General features: G+C 36.5%; 2 protein-coding genes across 7 annotated transcripts; one reads left to right on the plus strand and one right to left on the minus strand.

The window, feature by feature from the left end:
• The first annotated feature begins 581 nt into the window (after positions 1-581).
• On the plus strand, positions 582-13,596 carry LOC113708917 (endoribonuclease Dicer homolog 2). Of its 6 annotated transcripts, XM_072064404.1 has the most exons (24): positions 824-920; positions 1,333-1,419; positions 1,539-1,716; positions 1,913-2,026; positions 2,436-2,570; positions 3,721-3,805; positions 3,906-3,970; positions 4,153-4,293; positions 4,952-5,080; positions 5,168-5,297; positions 5,422-5,521; positions 6,298-6,493; positions 6,627-6,787; positions 7,133-7,351; positions 7,483-7,709; positions 7,862-8,133; positions 8,230-8,663; positions 8,763-8,866; positions 9,443-9,639; positions 10,742-10,951; positions 11,159-11,351; positions 11,445-11,569; positions 12,272-12,550; positions 12,929-13,539. In XM_072064404.1, coding segments are annotated over exons 1-24 (4,182 nt in total). In that variant the 5' UTR covers positions 824-918; the 3' UTR covers positions 13,328-13,539. The 6 variants fall into 6 exon arrangements, with proteins under 6 accessions (XP_071920504.1, XP_027087441.2, XP_071920505.1 ...); XM_072064403.1 differs by having other exon boundaries at positions 582-920; positions 1,329-1,419; positions 5,428-5,521; positions 11,159-11,569; XM_027231640.2 differs by having other exon boundaries at positions 784-920; positions 1,329-1,419; positions 11,159-11,569; positions 12,929-13,596.
• Positions 13,597-13,719: 123 nt separating this feature from the next.
• Positions 13,720-19,787, minus strand: LOC140014067 (TATA box-binding protein-associated factor RNA polymerase I subunit B-like). Its single transcript, XM_072064405.1, has 6 exons — positions 19,557-19,787; positions 18,254-18,849; positions 16,554-17,369; positions 16,322-16,452; positions 14,326-15,634; positions 13,720-14,052 (listed from the first exon to the last, which is right to left on the minus strand). Exons 2-5 carry the CDS (start codon positions 18,807-18,809, stop codon positions 15,080-15,082), a joined length of 2,058 nt encoding a protein of 685 aa, XP_071920506.1. The 5' UTR covers positions 18,810-18,849; positions 19,557-19,787; the 3' UTR covers positions 13,720-14,052; positions 14,326-15,079.
• Between the last annotated feature and the right edge of the window lie 81 nt (positions 19,788-19,868).

Consider the following 19,868-nt stretch of genomic DNA (forward strand, 5'->3'; position numbering starts at 1 on the left):
TACAAATTTAAGCAATGAAAAACTTTTCTTAATTGGTGTGCAAAACCTTAAACGTCAGTTATAAAAAAAGGGAGAGAACATAATTAATATTGGGAGTGTTTGGATACACATATTATTCCAAATAATATTTCGCTTGCATCATAAATACATTTTCCAACCCACTTTTTTATATTCCCAATCAACTTTTTATCTCACATACATCACATCACAAAAAGTGCTACAGTAATTATTCCAAATAATATTTCAAATAATACTCTATTCCAATTATATATTGATATTAATAAAAATTATTAATTAGTTATATTAATATATTAATATTAAATTACTAATTATAATTTTTACTAATTATATATTTATACTAAATTACTAATTAAATTTTTTACTAATTATATATTTTTATTAATTATAAACTTTTTCCCCCCGTGAGAAGTGGGGCGGGGGACTGTTGCTATTCCTACTCAGTAGTCAGTACTCGTTTGTTTGTTTTTATTGACTGCAGCAGCAGCAGCTCGGAAACAGCAATCGTCCTTCAAAATTCCGCCAAGTGTCCTTCAAATTTCCCTTTGTCTCGCTTAAGACCGAAGCAAAAGAAAGTTGGGGAGCGCGCTCCTGCTCCTATGCTACGTGAATACGTGAATATGTGAAGTGGGATTCCACTTTCCTGATCAATCACTTTCATTTACTCCACTACGCTGACTACAGTCCAACACTGCACTACACCACCGTCACTTTTTGTTTCTTACTTAGTAGTTAGTACAGCATCACTTCACTGTTGCTTCCTTGCTCGGAAAGCTAAACGGTAGCATTTATTTGCGATCATTTTGCCCCGCATTTCTCCACATCCTGACTCCCATTGCCTGCCTCTATCCTGCTAAGATCAGCCTACATTATTGTGCGTCTTTTTGGTTCTCCTATCAAATGTAAGTAGTCCCTTTTGAGCGCTGATGCTTCTGTTGTTCTTGTACTAGTTTAAAGATAGAGCATCTTTCTGTTTCTGTCTCAAGAAGTGATCATCGGTTGTACTATTAGACTTCAGAAATTGCAGACGACCAAATTTTTATTTTTATTTTTTTTATTGGGTGATTCAACCTAAGCTCTATTCTAGTAAGTTTGTCTGCATTTCACTCTTTAAGGCCTCAGAGCGTTTGTTTTATTTTGTACTGTTCAAATATGAATGCTTACATGCAAAAAGTGAATCAAGGTTTGGTAATGGTCCCTTGTTGTTCGTGAAAATGCTTACTTTATTTCTCTGTTGCTGCAGTTGATTTCTTTTTACTTCATTTTTACGGGGTTTGAGATTAAACTGTATTCTTGATTTCTTGAAATAGAAAGGGAAAGGAAGCCTATGGAGCCAATTGATATGGAAATTGATGGAAGAAATCAACATTGTGGTGCTGATCCTCTCCCTTTTGCTAGAAGGTAGGCTTCCTCATCAATTCCAGAAATTACGTGTATTCTTACTCTGCTATGTTCTGTTTTCTTAAAATGATAAAAAAAGATACAATCTTTTTCAATCTTCTTTTGTTTGTTCTGGACAGCTATCAACTGGAAGCATTGGAGAAAGCAATCAAGCAGAATACCATTGTGTTTTTAGAGACTGGCTCTGGAAAGACGCTTATTGCAATCATGCTTCTGCGTAGCTATGCCTACCTTATACGAAAGCCTAAACCTTTCTTTGCTGTTTTCTTGGTCCCAACTGTTGTATTGGTGGAGCAGGTTAAATCTACAATGACCATTTCATGCTTATTGTATTGTTCCCTCCAAGTTTGAGTGTTCTTTATTTTCTCTCTTTTCTTGTTGAATATTTTGTGCACTAACTCATGCAAATTTTGTAGTTAGTCGACATACTATCAACACAATCCTTGAACTCTGTTATATTTATCTGATTGTTGTTAATAACTTTTGTCATTAGCAAAGTAAAGCTGTCATGATGCACACAGACTTGAAAGTTGGCAAGTACTGGGGAGATATGGGCGTTGATTACTGGGATGCTGCTACATGGAAGCAGCAGGTTGACGAGTTTGAGGTGTGCTCAATTTTTCTTTATGTCGTTGTAACGGTTTCAAATGGTGCTGAACAACTGCTGATATTCAAAACTTGAAATCTCAAAATGATAAATCTTATATTTATTGTTGACCTTTTTGAACTGCTTATTCCGGTATTAATTCTGTCTTTGATGCTTCCATTGGGCTATATCCAAAATGTTTTGAGAAGTGCATCAAAGAACGAATGATTGTAATTATTTGATTAACATCTAGATGTATGTGCAAAGGAGGAAACCTAATGTGGTTAAATGTCATTGAAGTCTACTATGATAAACTTAAGGCTTACGGTTGTGATAAGGATAAAATTTTAGAGTCAGTTAGTTAACTTACACGGTTTGTATTCGCATTTCAATCCTCAACACGCCTAACCAGTTTGTCTACTTGTTTCAGGTGCTTGTGATGACTCCAGCAATTTTACTTTCTGCTTTGAGGCATGGTTTTCTGAAACTCAACTTGATTAAGGTTCTCATTTTTGATGAATGCCACAATGCAAGGGGCAAACACCCATATGCTTGCATTATGACGGTAAATAAACTTATTTATGATATTCTCAGCATGACATGACGTGCTTTTTAAGTAATATTTTCATTAGGTAAATACTGGAACGTGATTGAAATTGATCATAGCTCGATAATTTACACCTTCAAGAGCTTTTGTAGAATGCAAAATGCCATAAGGGGTTATATGTCGCAAGCTGCATATACCAGCTTCTTTTATCGACTGCATACAATACTTGCCTTTCTTTATCTTCTAAATTAGCATAACACTAACATTTCTTCCCTGAGGTAGAAGCCATGTGCTAGCAGACCACTCTCCAACATCTACTCCTTCTACCTCTCTTTGGTTACCAAGATAATTTATCATCAGTGTTCAATCTAGGTCTTTCTGTTACCAATGCTAGATGTCTTAATCTAACACCTCTTTGGCTTGAAGTTAGCTCAACTCATTTTGTTGAGCTATCAATAATTTTTGGGACATTTACTCAAGCCGATGTGAATGCAAAAGCTTATTTGCTCTGCTGCTTAGATCTTCATTTCCAGCTATGTTGTCCGATCTTCCTTTCTCATTAGAGAGAAAATTTAAGCAGGCAATCAATTACTCCGAATGTTATACATGAATTACATCTTATGAAAGCAGCAAAGATAGATTATCTTGTTTCGCTCTATTATGTCTCTTATTTTTATCCCTTTCACTTTACTCCTTGGACCATGCAAATGGTGTTTTCTTATACATTTAAATGACTAGAAGAATGCGCAAGTTATATGCAAGCTTTCTGGTATTAGTTTCTCACTAAAGTATTTTGTCATTGACTTTTAAATCTTACCTGTGACCACTCAGTTCTGTTCCAAAGAGGTTTCAGGCTAATACATGACCAAGATCCTTGTAATTAGAGGTTGAACTTTGAGGTTATTGAACTTTTCAGTGGTGACCATTTATTTTTAAGGAAAAATGAATTTGATCTGGTCTTGCATTGCAGTTTTGGCAGCTCATTGTTATTTAATTAAAAATGCATAAGCTTGACCTAAACTGTATAATACTGTCATTGATTGAAATGTTGGTTCATTGCTTCAAACTAATGATGTGACTGTTGATATATGTTCTTAAAAGTGGATATCTTGATTGAAATGTTTGTACTTTGAAGACATGAATCAAGAGAATTTTAATCTTTTGACAGGAATTCTACCATCTTTACATGAACTCAAACTTTTCAGACCTTCCTAGAATATTTGGGATGACTGCATCTCCTATCAAAGCGAAAGGTTTGTTATATCGTTTCATATACTATTGGATTTTTCTGGTTATTGAAAAATGGCAACTGGTTGTAGCTGAGTTATTTGTTTGTGGTCCTGTTTGATGCAGGTTCTAGCTCATCTTCACTATGCTGGCAACATATTCATGAACTTGAGAACCTTATGAATTCAAAGGTTACTTCTTTACATACATGTCCTTTCTTCCTACATATATTTCAAGGAAATGATTCCTGTCTATTATACATGGTAGCACGAGAACAAATTGGAAGATCTAGCAGCTTATGCTCTATTGTTTTTGTGAAGTATAGTTGCATCATGAAATTTATGATGTTTGCCACTTTTTCTTGTGGATGAAGGTCTATACATGCATCAGCGAATCTGTTTTGGCGGAGTATATCCCTTTCTCAACTCCAAAACTAAAGTTTTACAAACACATGGATATTCCCTATATTGTCTTTGAACGTGTGGCCAATGGACTGAAGATTTTGAGAGAGAAGGTTTGTTCCAGTTTTGCATACTTAAGTTTCATGCTTATTAGGTCACATGTTCTTTTATGCTTCTGGTAGAATGCTTGGTGGTGGGATTTTCAAGATTCACCAGTAAAAGTTTAGCAATGCAGCCCCACGAGATGTTCTATATGGATTTACAAGCAAATATAGCTACAAACATGCCATTTAGTGAAAAATAACTTGGATATGTGAATTGATTTGTAAGCAAAATACGGGCCGAAGATATCTTGATGCCAAATGTTGCTAATATGAGTGAGCATTTAGACATTGCCATAACTAACCAATGATATTGAATCCATGAACACACGACTAAAGTATCAGCTGACAATTGAAGTCCAAAATGTTTATCTGACTGCCTTTAGAATAGAATGTACTCGAAACCTTGGTTGAGTACTCTATTGATGCTTTGGAGATATATCGTTGTCAATACAAACATGTAGCTTGATCTAAAGAATTTACTATACTTTTTTACGATGAAAATTATTTCCTACAGCTGGCTATTCATTGTGTCTTTCATTATATGGTTGTTTTATTTTTTGGAAGGTGAAAGTAGTTCTTGTCAATTTTATGAGCTAGAAGCCTTTTCCATTTTTCCGCTTTTTGGAATTAATTGAGTTTCTGACAGTTTTCATATACTCCCTATCAGTATGAGCACTCTATTGACGCATCAAGTCTCCCAGAATCCATTGCTGAATCTACGAGAAAAAGATTAGACAAGTTGTTCTCAACTTTGTTGTTTTGTTTGAGTGAACTAGGTGTTTGGTTGGCTCTGAAGGTATTTCTTTCTTTCTAATATTTAGATGCATAATTCTGAGCATCTCTCAACGGGTTGCATTAGATTATTGAATCTTGTTTTGATCAGGCTGCAGAGTCCTTTGCTTGTGTTAAAACTGAGGTCTGTCTATGGGGGAGATTGGATGATCGCGGTGAAACAATTATCAATAATTTCTGTTCGGATGCTGTTACAATATTCTCTGAGTGGATACCATCTGGTCCTCCTCTCTCTCTCTCTCTCTCTCTCTTTTTAACTTTTTGCTTCTACTTGTATTTTGTGCTGTTTTTTTGGTGTCCTAAGATCTGCTTGCTGAAGTGTTTGGTTTGTCACTGTTAACTTAGGTCCAGAGTGGTGCATTAGTTCTGATACCAAAGCTGCCATCAGTGCTGGGTATCTAACTTCAAAGGTTAAATGTCTCGTTGACTCCCTTCTTGAGTACAGGTAGCCTAACATAGATAAGCCTAAAGGGTATTAGACTCCCTTTTGCAATTTCTCTAGTTTTCTTCTGGAATTTATTGAAAAGAGAGGAATATTGAATGTCGGTATGAACAGTATAATGTGCTTAGCAACATATAATCATATTAAGATATAGCCTGCATTAGCTCAGTTATAAGCGGAGGTGTTCATAAACTATACATTTTGGGGTTGTTTGGTGAAACTTTATCATTGCTTGGATTCTAAATGCTATTCTTTGTAGACTTGGGATGTCAAGCAAGAAAAAAAAATTCAAGAACTAATCCATTTTTCATAAGAAGCAAATGATCCAAGTTCTTGTGGAACACGGTTTTCCAAACATTAATGGTTGAGAACAATAACTTTGACATTTGTGCCATTTGTCTAGGATGCTGTAACTAGGCATGGATTGGCTCATTCCTTATTCTTAGACTAGTATGTTAACCAGTCTGATGTTTGCTCCAAATGGCTTTCACATTTAGTTTGATGGAAATTGGAATTTTTATGTATTTCTGCTGTTGAAGTTGGAATTCTGGAGCCTAGATATCTAATGCTCGGTTCCCTTTGGTGTTTATTATATGTCTGAAATTACTAATTTTTCTGCCTTATTTTCAATCTGAAACATGTTTGTCAAAATTATGCTCAATCTAATATGTGCTTTACCTTTTTTCTGAATGTCCAAGAACTAAAATGTTGGTCAGAAACCTTAGAAGTTTGCTTCAAGGTTCATTTTGATGAGGCTTGTCATGTATGTATCTCTACAGGGACCAGAAGGATTTGAGATGTATAATTTTTGCTGAAAGGATTATCACTGCCATCGTTCTTCAAGCTCTTCTTAATGAGTTACTCCCAAGCAAAAGTGGATGGAGGACAGCGTATATGGTGGGGCTTAGTTCCAATCTGCCGTCGCAGAGTAGGAATAAACAACATCGAATTGTTGAAGAATTTCGGAAGGGCTTGGTGGGTTTGTATATGTTTCTTTAACACATCTTTTCCTGGTTATAAATTTACTGATTTACTGGACAATTCAATAACTCGTCTATGAGCATGATAGATATATGGTTTTTTCTTTGGATAAATCATGTATTTGCAGTTAAACATCATTGTTGCAACCTCAATTTTAGAAGAAGGCTTGGATGTTCAAAGTTGCAACCTTGTAATTAGATTTGATCCGTCAGCAACTGTGTGTAGCTTTATTCAGTCCCGTGGCCGTGCTCGCATGCAAAATTCAGACTTCTTAATAATGGTTAAAAGGTTGATTCTTCATCCCTTTTTGAATTGCTTCACCAAAAATGAAATGCATATTTAGGTGTTTATTTTCCCTCTGCCTATCCTCTCACAATTAAAAGACATAAATGCATTCTCCTTTAGTGCATCTTGTGGCTTTCTTTGTCATCCAATGGTTTTGGCCTATGGTGGCAGTTCCAAGATAGATGGTTAGTTGCAAAGGACATAATAATGTTGCTTAATGTGGTCTATGCATTAACATTCATTGTTTCATTTTTTACGAACAAACTTGGGAACTGATGACATTGTTTTACATACTTTCCCCATTTCGTGTCTGTCCTAATTTTTGTATTTTATCATCTAAACTTATAGTGGGGATAAATCTACTCTTTCTCGAGTACAAAACTATCTTGCTAGTGGGGACACAATGAGGCAGGAGTCACTGCGCCACGCCTTTGTTCCCTGTGCACCGCTTAATGGAGAAGTGCATAAGGAGGCTTGTTATAAAGTTCAAACAACAGGAGCATTTGTAAACCTTAGTTCCAGTGTGCAAGTGCTTTACTTCTACTGCTCAAGGCTTCCCTGTGATGGGTTTGTTTTAGATCTCTTTTACTCTATATGGGACAAATTCTAATTTTTGGCTTCTTAGATCATCAACTTGCCAGAATATCCTGATATGGACATGATTATAACTGTTATATACACTTGTTATTCCATTTTAGGTACTTCAAATCCTATCCAAGGGTTGTTGTAGACAAGCAGTCAGGAACTTGCACTCTTCATCTTCCTAGGAGCAGTCCAATACAAACTATCAGTGTTCAGGGCAACACCCAAACATTGAAACAATTGGCATGCCTAGAAGCATGCAAGCAGCTTCACCAGATTGGAGCCTTGACAGATTATCTTGTGCCAGATATTGTTGAGGAAGAAGCACAGGCTCAAGAATTGTGTATGTTTGGCATCTTTCTTTCTTACTTTATTTTGGAAATTTTCTTAATTGTAATATCAAAGAACCATTGACAGTCTTTTTCTTGCACATTATCTATTGATGCTTGCTGAGATGTATACAATCTCTTTTGGACTATACTTACCTCTCAACAGGTCGTCAGCCATATGTTGAAGAGCAAGTACAGTATGTCCCACCAGAATTGGTTGATTGCCTGGGGAATGACTCTGAAACGTCATATTATTGCTATTTAATTAAGCTACAGCCAGAGTTTAATTATGACGACCTGCCTCATGATATTGTACTTGCTGTGAGGAAAACCCTTGAATGTCATGGGGAGACTTTAAATTTTGATTTAGATGCTGACAGGGGCAGCTTAAAAATAGAAATCAGTTATGCTGGATCTATAACTCTTGCTTCTGAAGAGGTAAATCAGTAACATTGCCAAAATGGTCATGTTTTGTCACATTTAACAGTGGCAGTGGAGTGACTCCCGTCATTTGTAATTGCAAATTTGGTGCAGGTTCTTCTTTGTCGGAAATTTCAAGTTACAATTTTTAGGGCTCTTCTTGATCACAACCTGAATAAGCTACATGAAGCATTGGGTGGATTACATCTGAACAGTGAATGCCCTCTCTTTGATTATCTTCTGCTTCCATCTACAGGCTCATGTGGAAATGCATTAATTGATTGGAAGTATGTTAGTTCGGTGCTATTTCCACAAGAAGATATTCCAAATAAGCATATGGCTTCTTGTTGTACCAGAAGTCACCGTCAATATTTCTGGACGAAGAATGCATTTGTTTGCTGCTGTATGTTGGGGAATTCTTTAGTTCTCACTCCTCACAATGGTCACTTGTATTGCGTTACTGGCATTTTGCATGATTTGGACAGTAACTCCCTGCTAGAGCTGAGAAATGGAGAATCTATTACTTACAAAGCTTATTATCGAAATCGGTTTGTGAACTCACTTTTTATATGCTTATTTTTTTGGGAGTCCCACCATTCCACCTCTATGTGGTGGTTTAATTGAGAATCTAACACTATTCATTACAGGTATGGCATCAAATTGCAGTTTGAGAGAGAATCATTACTCAGAGGAAATCCTTTATTTACAGTGCGAAATTACCTTCATAGATGTAGAAATCAGAAAGCTAAAGGTTGGTTGATCAGTTGCATTCCAACTTTAATGCTTGTGTCTAAAACTTTACCTCAGCACAGTATGAGTCAGCAGAAAAGGGTCATCAAATTCTTGTGTCTAAAACCTTCCCTTTGAATTTTGGTTTTTCTGCTATCTAGATTTTCACTCAAAAGCTTTAGATTTCTTAGCAACTAGATGTATTATATTAGATTTTACTTTCTGCTCTTAATTTTTTCTGCTTTCCTGTTATGTCTCTATTATGGTGTTGATAGTTGGCTTGCTCGTGATCACTAGTTTTAACTGATTGGAGGAATCATAGTTCATTACAGGGGCATCATATGAGATATACTAGTTGACATATTTTCCTGAACATGATGGAAAATTATCACAAATAAAGATAAAGTTTAGGATTACAATCCATTGCAAAGAGTGCAGATTGCATTCTGTTAAATATCATTTGTGGGATTTGGGTTAGGATTCATGTTATGTATTTTTCTGTTGCCGTAATGTTTCTGAAATATTAAATGACACGTAATGTTAATTTTCTATGGTTCTCTGTGTGCTGACTGGTCCTCCTCTTTTTCTCCTCTTGTAGAACCAAGTAAAGCATCTGTTGAGTTACCTCCAGAACTTTGTTCAGTTATTATGTCTCCCATCTCGATAGCTTCGTTTTATTCCTTCTCATTTGCTCCATCCATCATGCATCGGATAGAGTCTTTCTTAATAGCTGGCAATTTGAAAAGAATGCACGTGGACCACTGCATGCAAAATGATGCAATTCCAACCATGAAGGTTTGTTATCTGGTTATTTTTTGCGGACACGAGTTTATGGATGTGTAGCTATTAGTGTATCCAGTGAGTTATATTATCAATGTTAGGTTCTATACTGTTTATGTATGCCAACTGGGAAGAGAGGTAAATCCAAGAATAGGAGCAATCCATGCTTGGACAATTATATTATCAATGTTAGGTTCTATACTGTTTATGTATGCCAACTGGGAAGAGAGGTAAATCCAAGAATAGGAGCAATCCATGCTTGGACAAACAAAGGGTGTTAGTGAGGCAAGGGGCTAGGTGAATTTGTAAGAGCCACCCTTACCACATCCAAGAAATGAAATAGCAGTAAAATAGAAATAAGTGGTCTCTTTTGAGTTATAGATAATTATAAGTTACGCCCATCATTACTTTTGCATCTATCTGTTTCAAAACAAATTGATTTTTGTTGGGGCCCTTAATCCTCTTTTCATTCTTTTTACTAGTTACTCCAGCCAAATTGATGGAAACTTTCTTTCACTTCCGCTTCTAGGTTTCCCTTCCACCTATGCTTGGTTAAATGAGGCAGAAGTAATTAAAAGGATGACGGTATAACTTTCCAGTGGAAATGCTGTGGCCTGTGAGGCTGCTGACTTGAGATACCAGTTGGCCCGATAAAAACTGAAGTTTTCAGAAATTGAGTTTAACCATGCAGAGACAACTTGCTTTTTAAATAAAACAAAAAAGCCAGACAACTTTGCTAATCACACCAGCCTGATATTTTCTTTGTACTACTATCATCATAAGCTTAAGTAAATTAGTAAAGAGTCGAAAGCCAACAATTACATTTTGGAAATTGTGATCTTTGAACAATTTAGCGTTTGTACACTCTTTGGATTTTGTGTCCATATAATAGTTTGGGTAGTTGAAGCTGCCAAACTAATTGAGCCTGATAAATGGTTTAAGTTGGATATATGTTTCAATAAATTTGTTTATGTTAATCATGTAACTGATTTGTATCTGTGCAGCTGTAGCTTTTTATGTCAAATATCCTTGAGGCATGATATGTAAATCAATTCTCATCTCTCAAGAGGATCTCACAACCTAATCGTCTTTGTGCAAATGATTCTTTCTATCCTAGGTGTTGGAGGCAATTACAACTAAAAAATGTCAAGAAAAATTTCATTTGGAGTCATTGGAGACACTTGGCGACTCTTTTTTGAAGTACGCTGCAAGTCAACAACTGTTCAAAACGTTTCAAAATCAGCACGAGGGTATTCTTAGTGTCAAGAAAGATAAAATTATCTCCAATGCTTCATTATGCAAGCTAGGATGTGATCATAATATCCCGGTAACTCTTCCTAGCTAACCTTGTATTAGAGTTTAACTCATCAGAGCATCCTTATCACATCATAATAATTTCATCTACGTAGCTTTAACAAATGTTTTGCATCTCATCAAGGTTGACTAAATTTTGAATTATATATAGCTGGCTAGTAATCCAGACATCCCTTTGCACTGTAGATTGGTTTTTTCTCATATTTCTTGCAAATCACAGGGCTTTGTACGCAATGAACCGTTTGATCCTAAAACATGGATCATACCTGGTGATAAGTCTGGAGTGTACAGGCTGGAGAAAAAGCTGCTTCCACCCAAAAGGGTTGTTTATGCAAGGGAGAAAAGAAAGATTAAAAGTAAGAGGGTGGCTGATGTTGTTGAGGCCCTCATTGGTGCATTTCTTAGCACAGTAGGTGAGATAGCAGCCTTGTTATTTTTGGAATGGCTTGGTATTAAGGTTGATTTTGTCGATGTTCCTTATACGATGCCCCTGCAAGTGAATCCAGAGCAGCTAGTTAATGTCAAATTCTTGGAGTCTCTATTGAACTACTCATTCCGTGATGCTTCTCTCCTTGTTGAAGCACTTACTCATGGTTCTTACATGCTACCTGAGATTCCAAGATGTTATCAGGTGATATAAGAATGTACTATTTTACTGTTAAACCTATACGATTTTATTTTCCTACTATTTATGATTTTTTCAGAATTTTTTTTGTTTATCTATTTTTCTATTGCCTCAACTTAATTGGCTGAAGATTCTGTATTCAAGGTTTAATTTGCTTGAATTGAGTGTAAAGATATTTAAATCATCTGTTAAAAATTACTTGTTGGTTTGTCCTCTGTCTTTTTTGGTTGTCATTTATAGTATAACTTTGTGGTTCAAGACATATTGCACTATTAGAGCAGCTTTTTGATGTATGCCAATTTGATGTGCTTCCAAATATTATGTTCTTCAGTTTTTAGCCAAAGTTCTCTACAGTTCTTTTCGTGCATTTAGCACTTTAGATAAAACAACAGGGTTTGAAACAACAGGCTTTTTTGAAATCTTAAGGGCGTTGTGTGGCAATCTGAAATACCACAGGTAGGTTATATGTAATTTACCCTAATATAAAATCTGTTTTTGGTGAAGATTACTATGGAGATATGTGAAACATTGTTCCTTCAAATGAAATCATCTACTGAAACTATATCAGAATGTAATTTGCATACGGTTGATGGTTTCTATTTTTTTGAAGATAGCATGACTTATTATTTCGTCTTTGTTGATATATTCTGTGGGTTCTCATCTTGATTTCCCCTCCTTCCCCAACCCCCCCCCCCCCCCTCTCATCAGCGTCTAGAATTTCTTGGGGATGCTGTGTTGGATTATCTCATCACCATGCATCTGTACGCTAAATATCCAGAGCTGTCTCCTGGACTATTAACTGATTTAAGGTCAGCATCAGCGAGCAACGACTGCTATGCACAATCTGCAGTCAAGGCTGGACTGTATAAGCACATTCTATATGCTTCACAAGAGCTTCAAAGGCACATCGTGAGTGCTGTTCAAAACTTTGAACAATTATCAATGGACTCAACTTTTGGATGGGAATCGGAGACAAAAATCCCTAAGGTAATGTTGCCTGTCTCATGCCTTGTTTTGAGAAAAGATTCTTTTATTATATTGAAAGAATAGATCATGATTTTGACTGTAAAGCATTCCATAAAGGTGAGCCTCGTAATAGTTAGTACGTTCTGATGGGAGTGATAACTGTACCCATTTTGACAACAACAATGTTCCTTAATGGGCTATTGAAATAATTCCGCTTACCAATCGCGCCCTTTTTTTTCATTGATATTCTCTAGTAATTTGATCAGTAATGTAGGTTAATTGTTATTGAGCGGGCACATATGTTGTAGACTGCAGTGTGCTTTTGAGTAAAAGATTGCATTTGCTAATTTTCTATTTTTCTTATAAAATATCAACTTTCATGTTTCTGATATTTTATAGGTGCTAGGCGATATTATTGAATCTCTTGCTGGGGCGATACTGATCGATTCGGGATACAACAAGGACGTTGTGTTCCAAAGCATAAGGCCGCTTCTTGAGCCTATGATTACACCTGACAAGTTAAAGCTCCATCCAGTTAGGGAGTTCCATGAATTATGCCAGAAGGAAGGTTACATCAGGAACAAGCGAGATTGGAATTACGAGAATGGGAAGGCAACGATCACGTTAGAGGTTGAAGCAAATGGGATCACTCACAACTACTCGTGCTCTGCGGCGGACAAGAATACAGCAAAAAAATTAGCCTGCAAAGCTCTGTTGAAAGTACTGAAGGACTGCTCGTACAAATGTCAACATGAGTCGATTATAAAAGGTATTGGCAACTGTGAAAATGGTAGCTAAGCCTACTGTTTGTGAAAAGGGGTTAATATGTTGAGGTATGGTATATATTAAGATCAATCCTGTGGTCTATTTGGACCTCTTCCCATCCTCCATAGCTGCCATGTAATGTCAAAAAAGAGAAAAAAAAAAAGGGACCATCCAAAGTAAAAATAGGTTTTCTAACCTTAAATTGTTAACTAATAGAGAGCGCTCAACCTTGCTGGTCATCAAAAGTGTATATGTGGCTGTTTCTAAATCTAACGGATGCTATTGATCCGATAGTAGTTCAACCCTCGTTGGATTCCATGATCCACTTGAACCTGCCTGTTCCCCTTCCCTCATAACTGCCATGTAATGTCACTAAAAATATGTTTTGTGACCTTAAATGTGTTCACTAATAAAGTGCCTCAACCTTACGAACCATCAAAGCGTAAATGAAAATTTGACATGAAGTACAATACGAAATAGGAAACAAATATCCCGTTTTACAATCCTCTTCTCTAAAATGCTCAAGGCTTCAAAACTGCTCTTGATAATACAAAGAACTATCAGCAATATGGTTGAACTTCAATGTCTCGGTTTTTTTTAATCCTTCATCTCTACAATGCACAGGGTTTCAACCGGTATGTTTTATGCACCAACCGTTTCTAGCAAAACCGTTCAGCATGTGAATTTATAGAAATGGTTATGGCATGTTGTGTAAAAATCACTAGTCCTCGAACCACTGCATAATCCAGAACCATTACCTGAAGACCATCATAAGAAAAAGAGGGCAGTTGCGATTCAAATTGAACAGCCATACAACTTTCATGTAATCAAAGACAATAATAACATAGTAAAAAGAAGTAGAAATTGGCAATTTAGATAATTGGACGAACAACTTAATCTTGTCATCAGTGGCAGAATTCTACCATAATCCAGAAGTGCGAAAAGACTGCTAGAGATAGTACACAATGGTATGCACAATTAAAGAGGACTCTTTGTTCTATTGACCTACTCCTGAAAGTTAAGAAACTTACTGGTATTTAGCATGTAGGTAGCTCATTACTGTCTGAGGTCCGGCATTCCTTACTCTATGCAGTATATGCCATATAGGGGTAAGTTCACTAATCAAACGTCAGTAACGTCCTATTTTAAAGATGTTTCTTCTCAAACTAGACATATGCTAAATGTGGTTTCCACAGTTTTGCCTCCAAACCGCTGTCCAAAAATTTCTCCACAACATGTTTTCGAGATACATGCGCACATTGTGACCAAGCAGAGCTTCTCTGAAGAACCTGCATACTTCAAGGATGCTTTCGATTGGTGCATTGTGATGGCAAGTTCCAAATGAGACCTGCCAAGAGCTCTGTACTTGCAACTTCGAGGGTAGGTAAGTACACAGGCCTGCAAAGACTTGGGTCTTTTCCACACATAAGTGACAAAAAAGCAGCGCATTTCAGTTTCTCCTGTTAGACTATTGACCTTTCTCCTTTACTATTCACAGTAAAGCTGATATCACCCTGAATGCTCACAGCTATTAAAACTTGTATCACATAGCAGCATGCCATACTTGAGAATCGGTCTGGGTTATGTAGCTAGCAAAATTGCAGTAGTTCACCGGTCTATTTACATAATCAGATGCTAGTCAATGTTTCCACAAGCAAAGACATACTTTTTGGGCTTCCCATACAAAGGATGAGTTTCCAGTAGTTCAATTTCTTGGGGAAAGTGATAAGAGAACACCAACGGACATCCTGTTACTTCAAAAATAGTTCAGTCATTCGTAGGACTTTAATCATCTTCATTAGCACAGAAACCAGAACTGCCGCTGGGTATTTTCAGATGCAAGCATTTGCCCATTTTCTCTTCCAGTTGCTTCAATCTCTTTTCAAACTCCAATACACCTATGTGCAGGCTTCTAACATCAACTTGGGCTACCCTTGCACAGGCACGAAGTAAGATATAATAGTCTGCATGGGCAGCATAAACAAAAGCACCTTCTATTCTTCTCCTATTATAACTGATGTATCTTTGACTCATAATTACTTGCCTAGGAGGAATATAGGAAAATCTGTTCGTTTCCATGTCTAATTTCAGTTCTCTTATTGCTTTAACCTTGCGGGACTCCATTGAAGATCGACCTTCATGGGATGAATCTTCAAACCTGGAAGAATAGTTCTTCTCATCCATACTATATTGTGAGCCATCTTCTGATAGGTTGTTCTTGCAGTATCGACACTCTTTGTTTTGTATTTGTATGTTTCTTATGTCGTCCATGGATCTCTTTTTGTGCAAACCACTATCTTGAAATGAGTTCATTTCTTGATCTTCCAGACATTCAACACCCTGAAATCAACAAGAACGAAATAATTAGCTCCATATGAGCATTAATTTTCACTTAACTGGAGGAAACTTGTTAGTGACTCAGTTTTAATATTAGCTTTTAGCTCCTGTTCTTTTTTCCCCCTTCCACCAAATAAGACAATTTTATATTGAATAATTTTCCATGATCATCTTGACATGAAATGGTGCCAAAGATTAAAAAAGCAAATGTCTTGAAGGTGTTAACATGTGCTAAAATGGCTGATGAAACAAAAATTTTTAAAGTTCACTAGGTTATTTTAAAGTCAAAACTATCCAATATTACCGAAAAAGAGGATGAAGCTTGAAGAAAGTACAAAAGCAAAAGGACAACATTGTCTTTTGGAAGACAAAGGATGCTAGGGAAATGTCAAGCAAAGCTAAAGGACTGAGTATCATGTGGGCGTGGACAGAAGATTAGCCGGAAGTTAATGTTGAAAATGTGAATTGAAGGAAGAAGAGGACATTTTTAGATACTTCAGGAAAAAATATTTACATGCAAGTTTAAACAAGTCCACATTTTTAATTCACACCAGGCACAATTCACATATAAAATATCACCCCACAGCATCAATCAAATGCATAAACACTGTGCATTTTTTTTTTCACTGACCACTATGTTTTAGGTTACATTTGCTATTCTGGAGTGGATAGATTTCTGGTGAAAAATACCTTATTCTGATAAAACTCCCATAAATCCTCTATTATCTTTTCTTCTTCATAATCCTCAAAGGATTGTCCTGAACCAGCAAACACCACATCCTTACAGTGTTGCAGATATGATGTCAAACCTTTTGAATAATCTGCCAAACCAAGAAAGTGAGAATTCTTTAAGCTAAAAATCAACTAATCAGTAGCAGCACGAAAACAATTGCCTTTAGAATAGGACACTCAAAATTTTTACCATATGTATCTCTGAGATCGTCATACTTAGTTTCAAGAATCTTTAGAAGGTCTACGGCATCCAATTCAAATTCCTCATCATCTGATGCATTGTCACGAAGGCACAAATCATGTGATGACAAGTCCTTCTCAGCATCATCAGTCATATTAGTGGTATATGTAGGTTGTTTTCCATCCTTACCAGCCAATGATGATGAGCTCCTGGAACTAGACAAACTCTTTTCCCACTTTCCAGAACCATTTAAATTATAGAGAATTCTTATTGCCACTATCAGTATAGACATCACCCATATGCGTGTAGGCAGCCTTAAAATGTTTGCTGATATATACAACTCAGGAGGCATAGACCACTCATATATTCGAAATGCCTGTTGGAGAATGCTTTTGACAGGAATAGATAACTGCCCAACAAAGCGGGAAGCTATACCATAGAAATTCACTGGAGGCAATTCTAGATTTATTTTTTGAGCAATAGACCCTGCCAGTGCCTCCAACTTCTGAGCTGACATAGTTGTTTTAGGTCTAAACATATGACTAGAACTGATAGGACAGGCACTAGGAGGAGGTCCAAGTTGTTTCTCAATTTCAACAAAAGCAGCAAAATATGGAAGTTTTCCTTCAAGAATCCATTTTAGTATATCTGTTGGCAAGATTGCCTCTCTTGCCAGAAGACAAACAAGAAAATTTATAGCCAGAGAATGAGATAATGGGATTGTTCTGCGGAGGGATATATGCCATAATGTAACAGCCCTCTGTCCAAATATATTGTGTGGCTCTTTACTTTGTTTAGCGGGAGGTTGAAAATCAGCGGCTTCCCCTGCACTCAAATTCATTCGACCCAAAAAACAGATATCAGAAATTTACTCTCGTGAAACTCCCCCAACACCCAAACTCTCCCCCTTATCATTTTCTTCATCAGTGATTCTCCACTATATTTAATGCTACTGGGACAGTGACTAATAAATGTCATAAAAATGCCCACCCATTCATGGAAGAAGTTCGAACAGACAAAAAATGACAAAAGCCATATGCAAAAGAGTCTTCTACAAGCAATGTGTCAAAATGATTACGGTAATTTATGTGAAATAGGAGACTAGGAATGTTTCCAGAGCAATAAAGACAATGAATAGCAAAACTGGTTACAAGTTTTTGGATCTGTACTCACTTTATACCTACAACCTGCTGAATATGCTACTTACAATCATTAGAACTGCTATTAGACAACTATCTTCAAAAAGTTGTTACTAGTGCAAATCCATGAAAAGTGAAGGGGTATTAGAAAAAAGATGGAAGGATGGATCATGAGTTTTGCCACCTTAGGCAACTCAGTTGTCTGCACTACATTGCAATTTACAATAATTATACTTCACAAAACACACACATAATTATAGCAATACAAGCTACTAATTTTGACTATATATTTAAGCATAAAGGTGGATTTGATGTAATGTCATTTTCTTATTTGCTCAAAAGAAAAAAGCCCTTACTAAACTAAGTATTCTCTCACTCCAAAATCAACAACTACACTCCCAAAACTCATAGTGTGTGTCCTAAGCATGAATGTATTAAACTAGCCAAATGAAATAAACGGAGCCATTACTTTCATGAAACCATAGAAACTATAACAGTAACAACAATAAAACCAAGAAGTTACATTATAATTGAGTTTTCCGTTGCTAAAGAACTAAAAGTGAAGGATACCTTGTTTTTGAGACTCTGATTCATGAATAACCTGATCTGCCCAGTCAACAGCCATTATCCTTGTGAAAGCCAAATATCTTAACCATATTGGTCCCACCAGACCAATGATCAATGGGCTGACTTTGAACTTCTCAACCAAAGCCTTACACTGCAACTGGATCAATATCTGATACCCCATCAAATACCTTGACCTTATCTCTGAATAATAGTCATCATAGCTTAAATTCTCGGGATATGACCCAAAATCACTAGGCCCAGTAGGCCCAACTCCATCTCCTGCATCAGTATCGGCATCCACCACCAAGTCTTGAAGCAAATTTTGCTGGGATTGTGTTTGTTTAAATTGAGAAATGTCCTCGGCTGCAGCAGCAGTTGTGGGCTGGGAACGACGGGCAGTCTGACTGTAGATTTTGTTGCCAAAGAGGTCCTCGTCATCAACACCAGTGTCAACAATATCATCAGCTTGTGAGCTGCAGATGCTGCAATAATAGAAGCCATCGCCACCATCCTTGAAGCTAAAATTACCACATACGTGGCACTCCATTCTCGTTGTCATTTTACAGATGCATGCAGCCAATGGTAAGATAACTTAACCTCTGTGAAACAGCAAGACGTTAGAACCCATGTTGAAAGAAATGAATGCAAGGGGAAGACGAAAAATTATGGCAACTTAATGATACTGCTAGGTTTCAGTCTAGACCACTGCAATGCTATTACAAGTACAGTTTTCTCTCATTTTCTCTTTTAATTCTCTCCCATTTTCTTTTTCTTTTCAAAAAGCTTGTATTTTTATTTTTTTTGAGCTTTAGGATTTCTGTTATTGTCTTCTGAGTTATCTTCTTCCCTAAACAAAAAGAAAATATTGAAAGTACTTATCCGTAAAATAGAACATGGATAAGTCTAATAAGTTAGTAAACACGTTATCAAAGAGGAACACTCAAATTCATTCAGTTAATTGTGTAAATGATTTAGCTACTACTTATCTCACCTACGGAATCAACCAAAAACCAAAAAAAGTACAAATCAAAGACTATATAACTTCAATATATACACAAAGGCAGTATTAACAAGACATCGATTATACACGAATAACTGCAAGAAAAGCAGCCTCTCACAAACCCAAAAAAAAGAAAGAAATAAAAAAAGCGGGAAGAAAAAAATCACAGAACTTGAAGAAAAGCAATTATCCCAGCATTACAGCAGATTTAGGCATTTAAGGCATAAGCAACAGAAAACCGCCTGAATGTTTCAAGATTGCCTATTTATTCTCTTCCCATTTTTCCTTTTTTTAGGATCTTCTTACCTTGAAAATTAGTCAAGTTGTAATTTTGTAGCAACAAGAACGTCCACTGCAATCCCCTAAACGCCAACAGCTCCCCAACATTCTTATCTTTTAGGCGACAATAAACTTAAGAACTTATGTTTTGGTGGGATTTCTTTCCTGGGCTTTCGGAGGCGAGGGGCGTTGAAAATAATTTGGGCCAAAAAAAAAAAAGCAGCAGTAATGGCGATTCAAGGTGGAAGGCTGGTTTTCGAATTCTTAGAGGTTTTACAGCTTTCTGGGTTTTAGTCAACTGCCGGTTTCCTGTTTTGTTGTTGCCCCCTTTGCCCTTTA

The sequence above is a fragment of the Coffea arabica genome, chromosome 9c (assembly GCF_036785885.1).
Source record: "Coffea arabica cultivar ET-39 chromosome 9c, Coffea Arabica ET-39 HiFi, whole genome shotgun sequence".
NCBI classification, from domain to species: Eukaryota; Viridiplantae; Streptophyta; class Magnoliopsida; order Gentianales; family Rubiaceae; genus Coffea; species Coffea arabica.

What these genes read in the sequence shown, in the direction of transcription:
- LOC140014067 (XM_072064405.1), bottom strand. Translation starts at nt 18,809, where the DNA reads ATGACAACGAGAATGGAGTGCCACGTATGTGGTAATTTTAGCTTCAAG. An exon ending in ATCAGAGTCTCAAAAACAAG is followed by an intron (nt 17,370 to 18,253) that starts GTATCCTTCACT and finishes ATTTGAGTGCAG; the next exon opens with GGGAAGCCGCTGATTTTCAA. An exon ending in GGGAGTTTTATCAGAATAAG is followed by an intron (nt 15,635 to 16,321) that starts GTATTTTTCACC and finishes TGTTGATTTCAG; the next exon opens with GGTGTTGAATGTCTGGAAGA.
- LOC113708917 (XM_027231638.2), top strand. An exon ending in CCTCTCCCTTTTGCTAGAAG is followed by an intron (nt 1,420 to 1,538) that starts GTAGGCTTCCTC and finishes TGTTCTGGACAG; the next exon opens with CTATCAACTGGAAGCATTGG. An exon ending in AGCAGGTTGACGAGTTTGAG is followed by an intron (nt 2,027 to 2,435) that starts GTGTGCTCAATT and finishes TACTTGTTTCAG; the next exon opens with GTGCTTGTGATGACTCCAGC.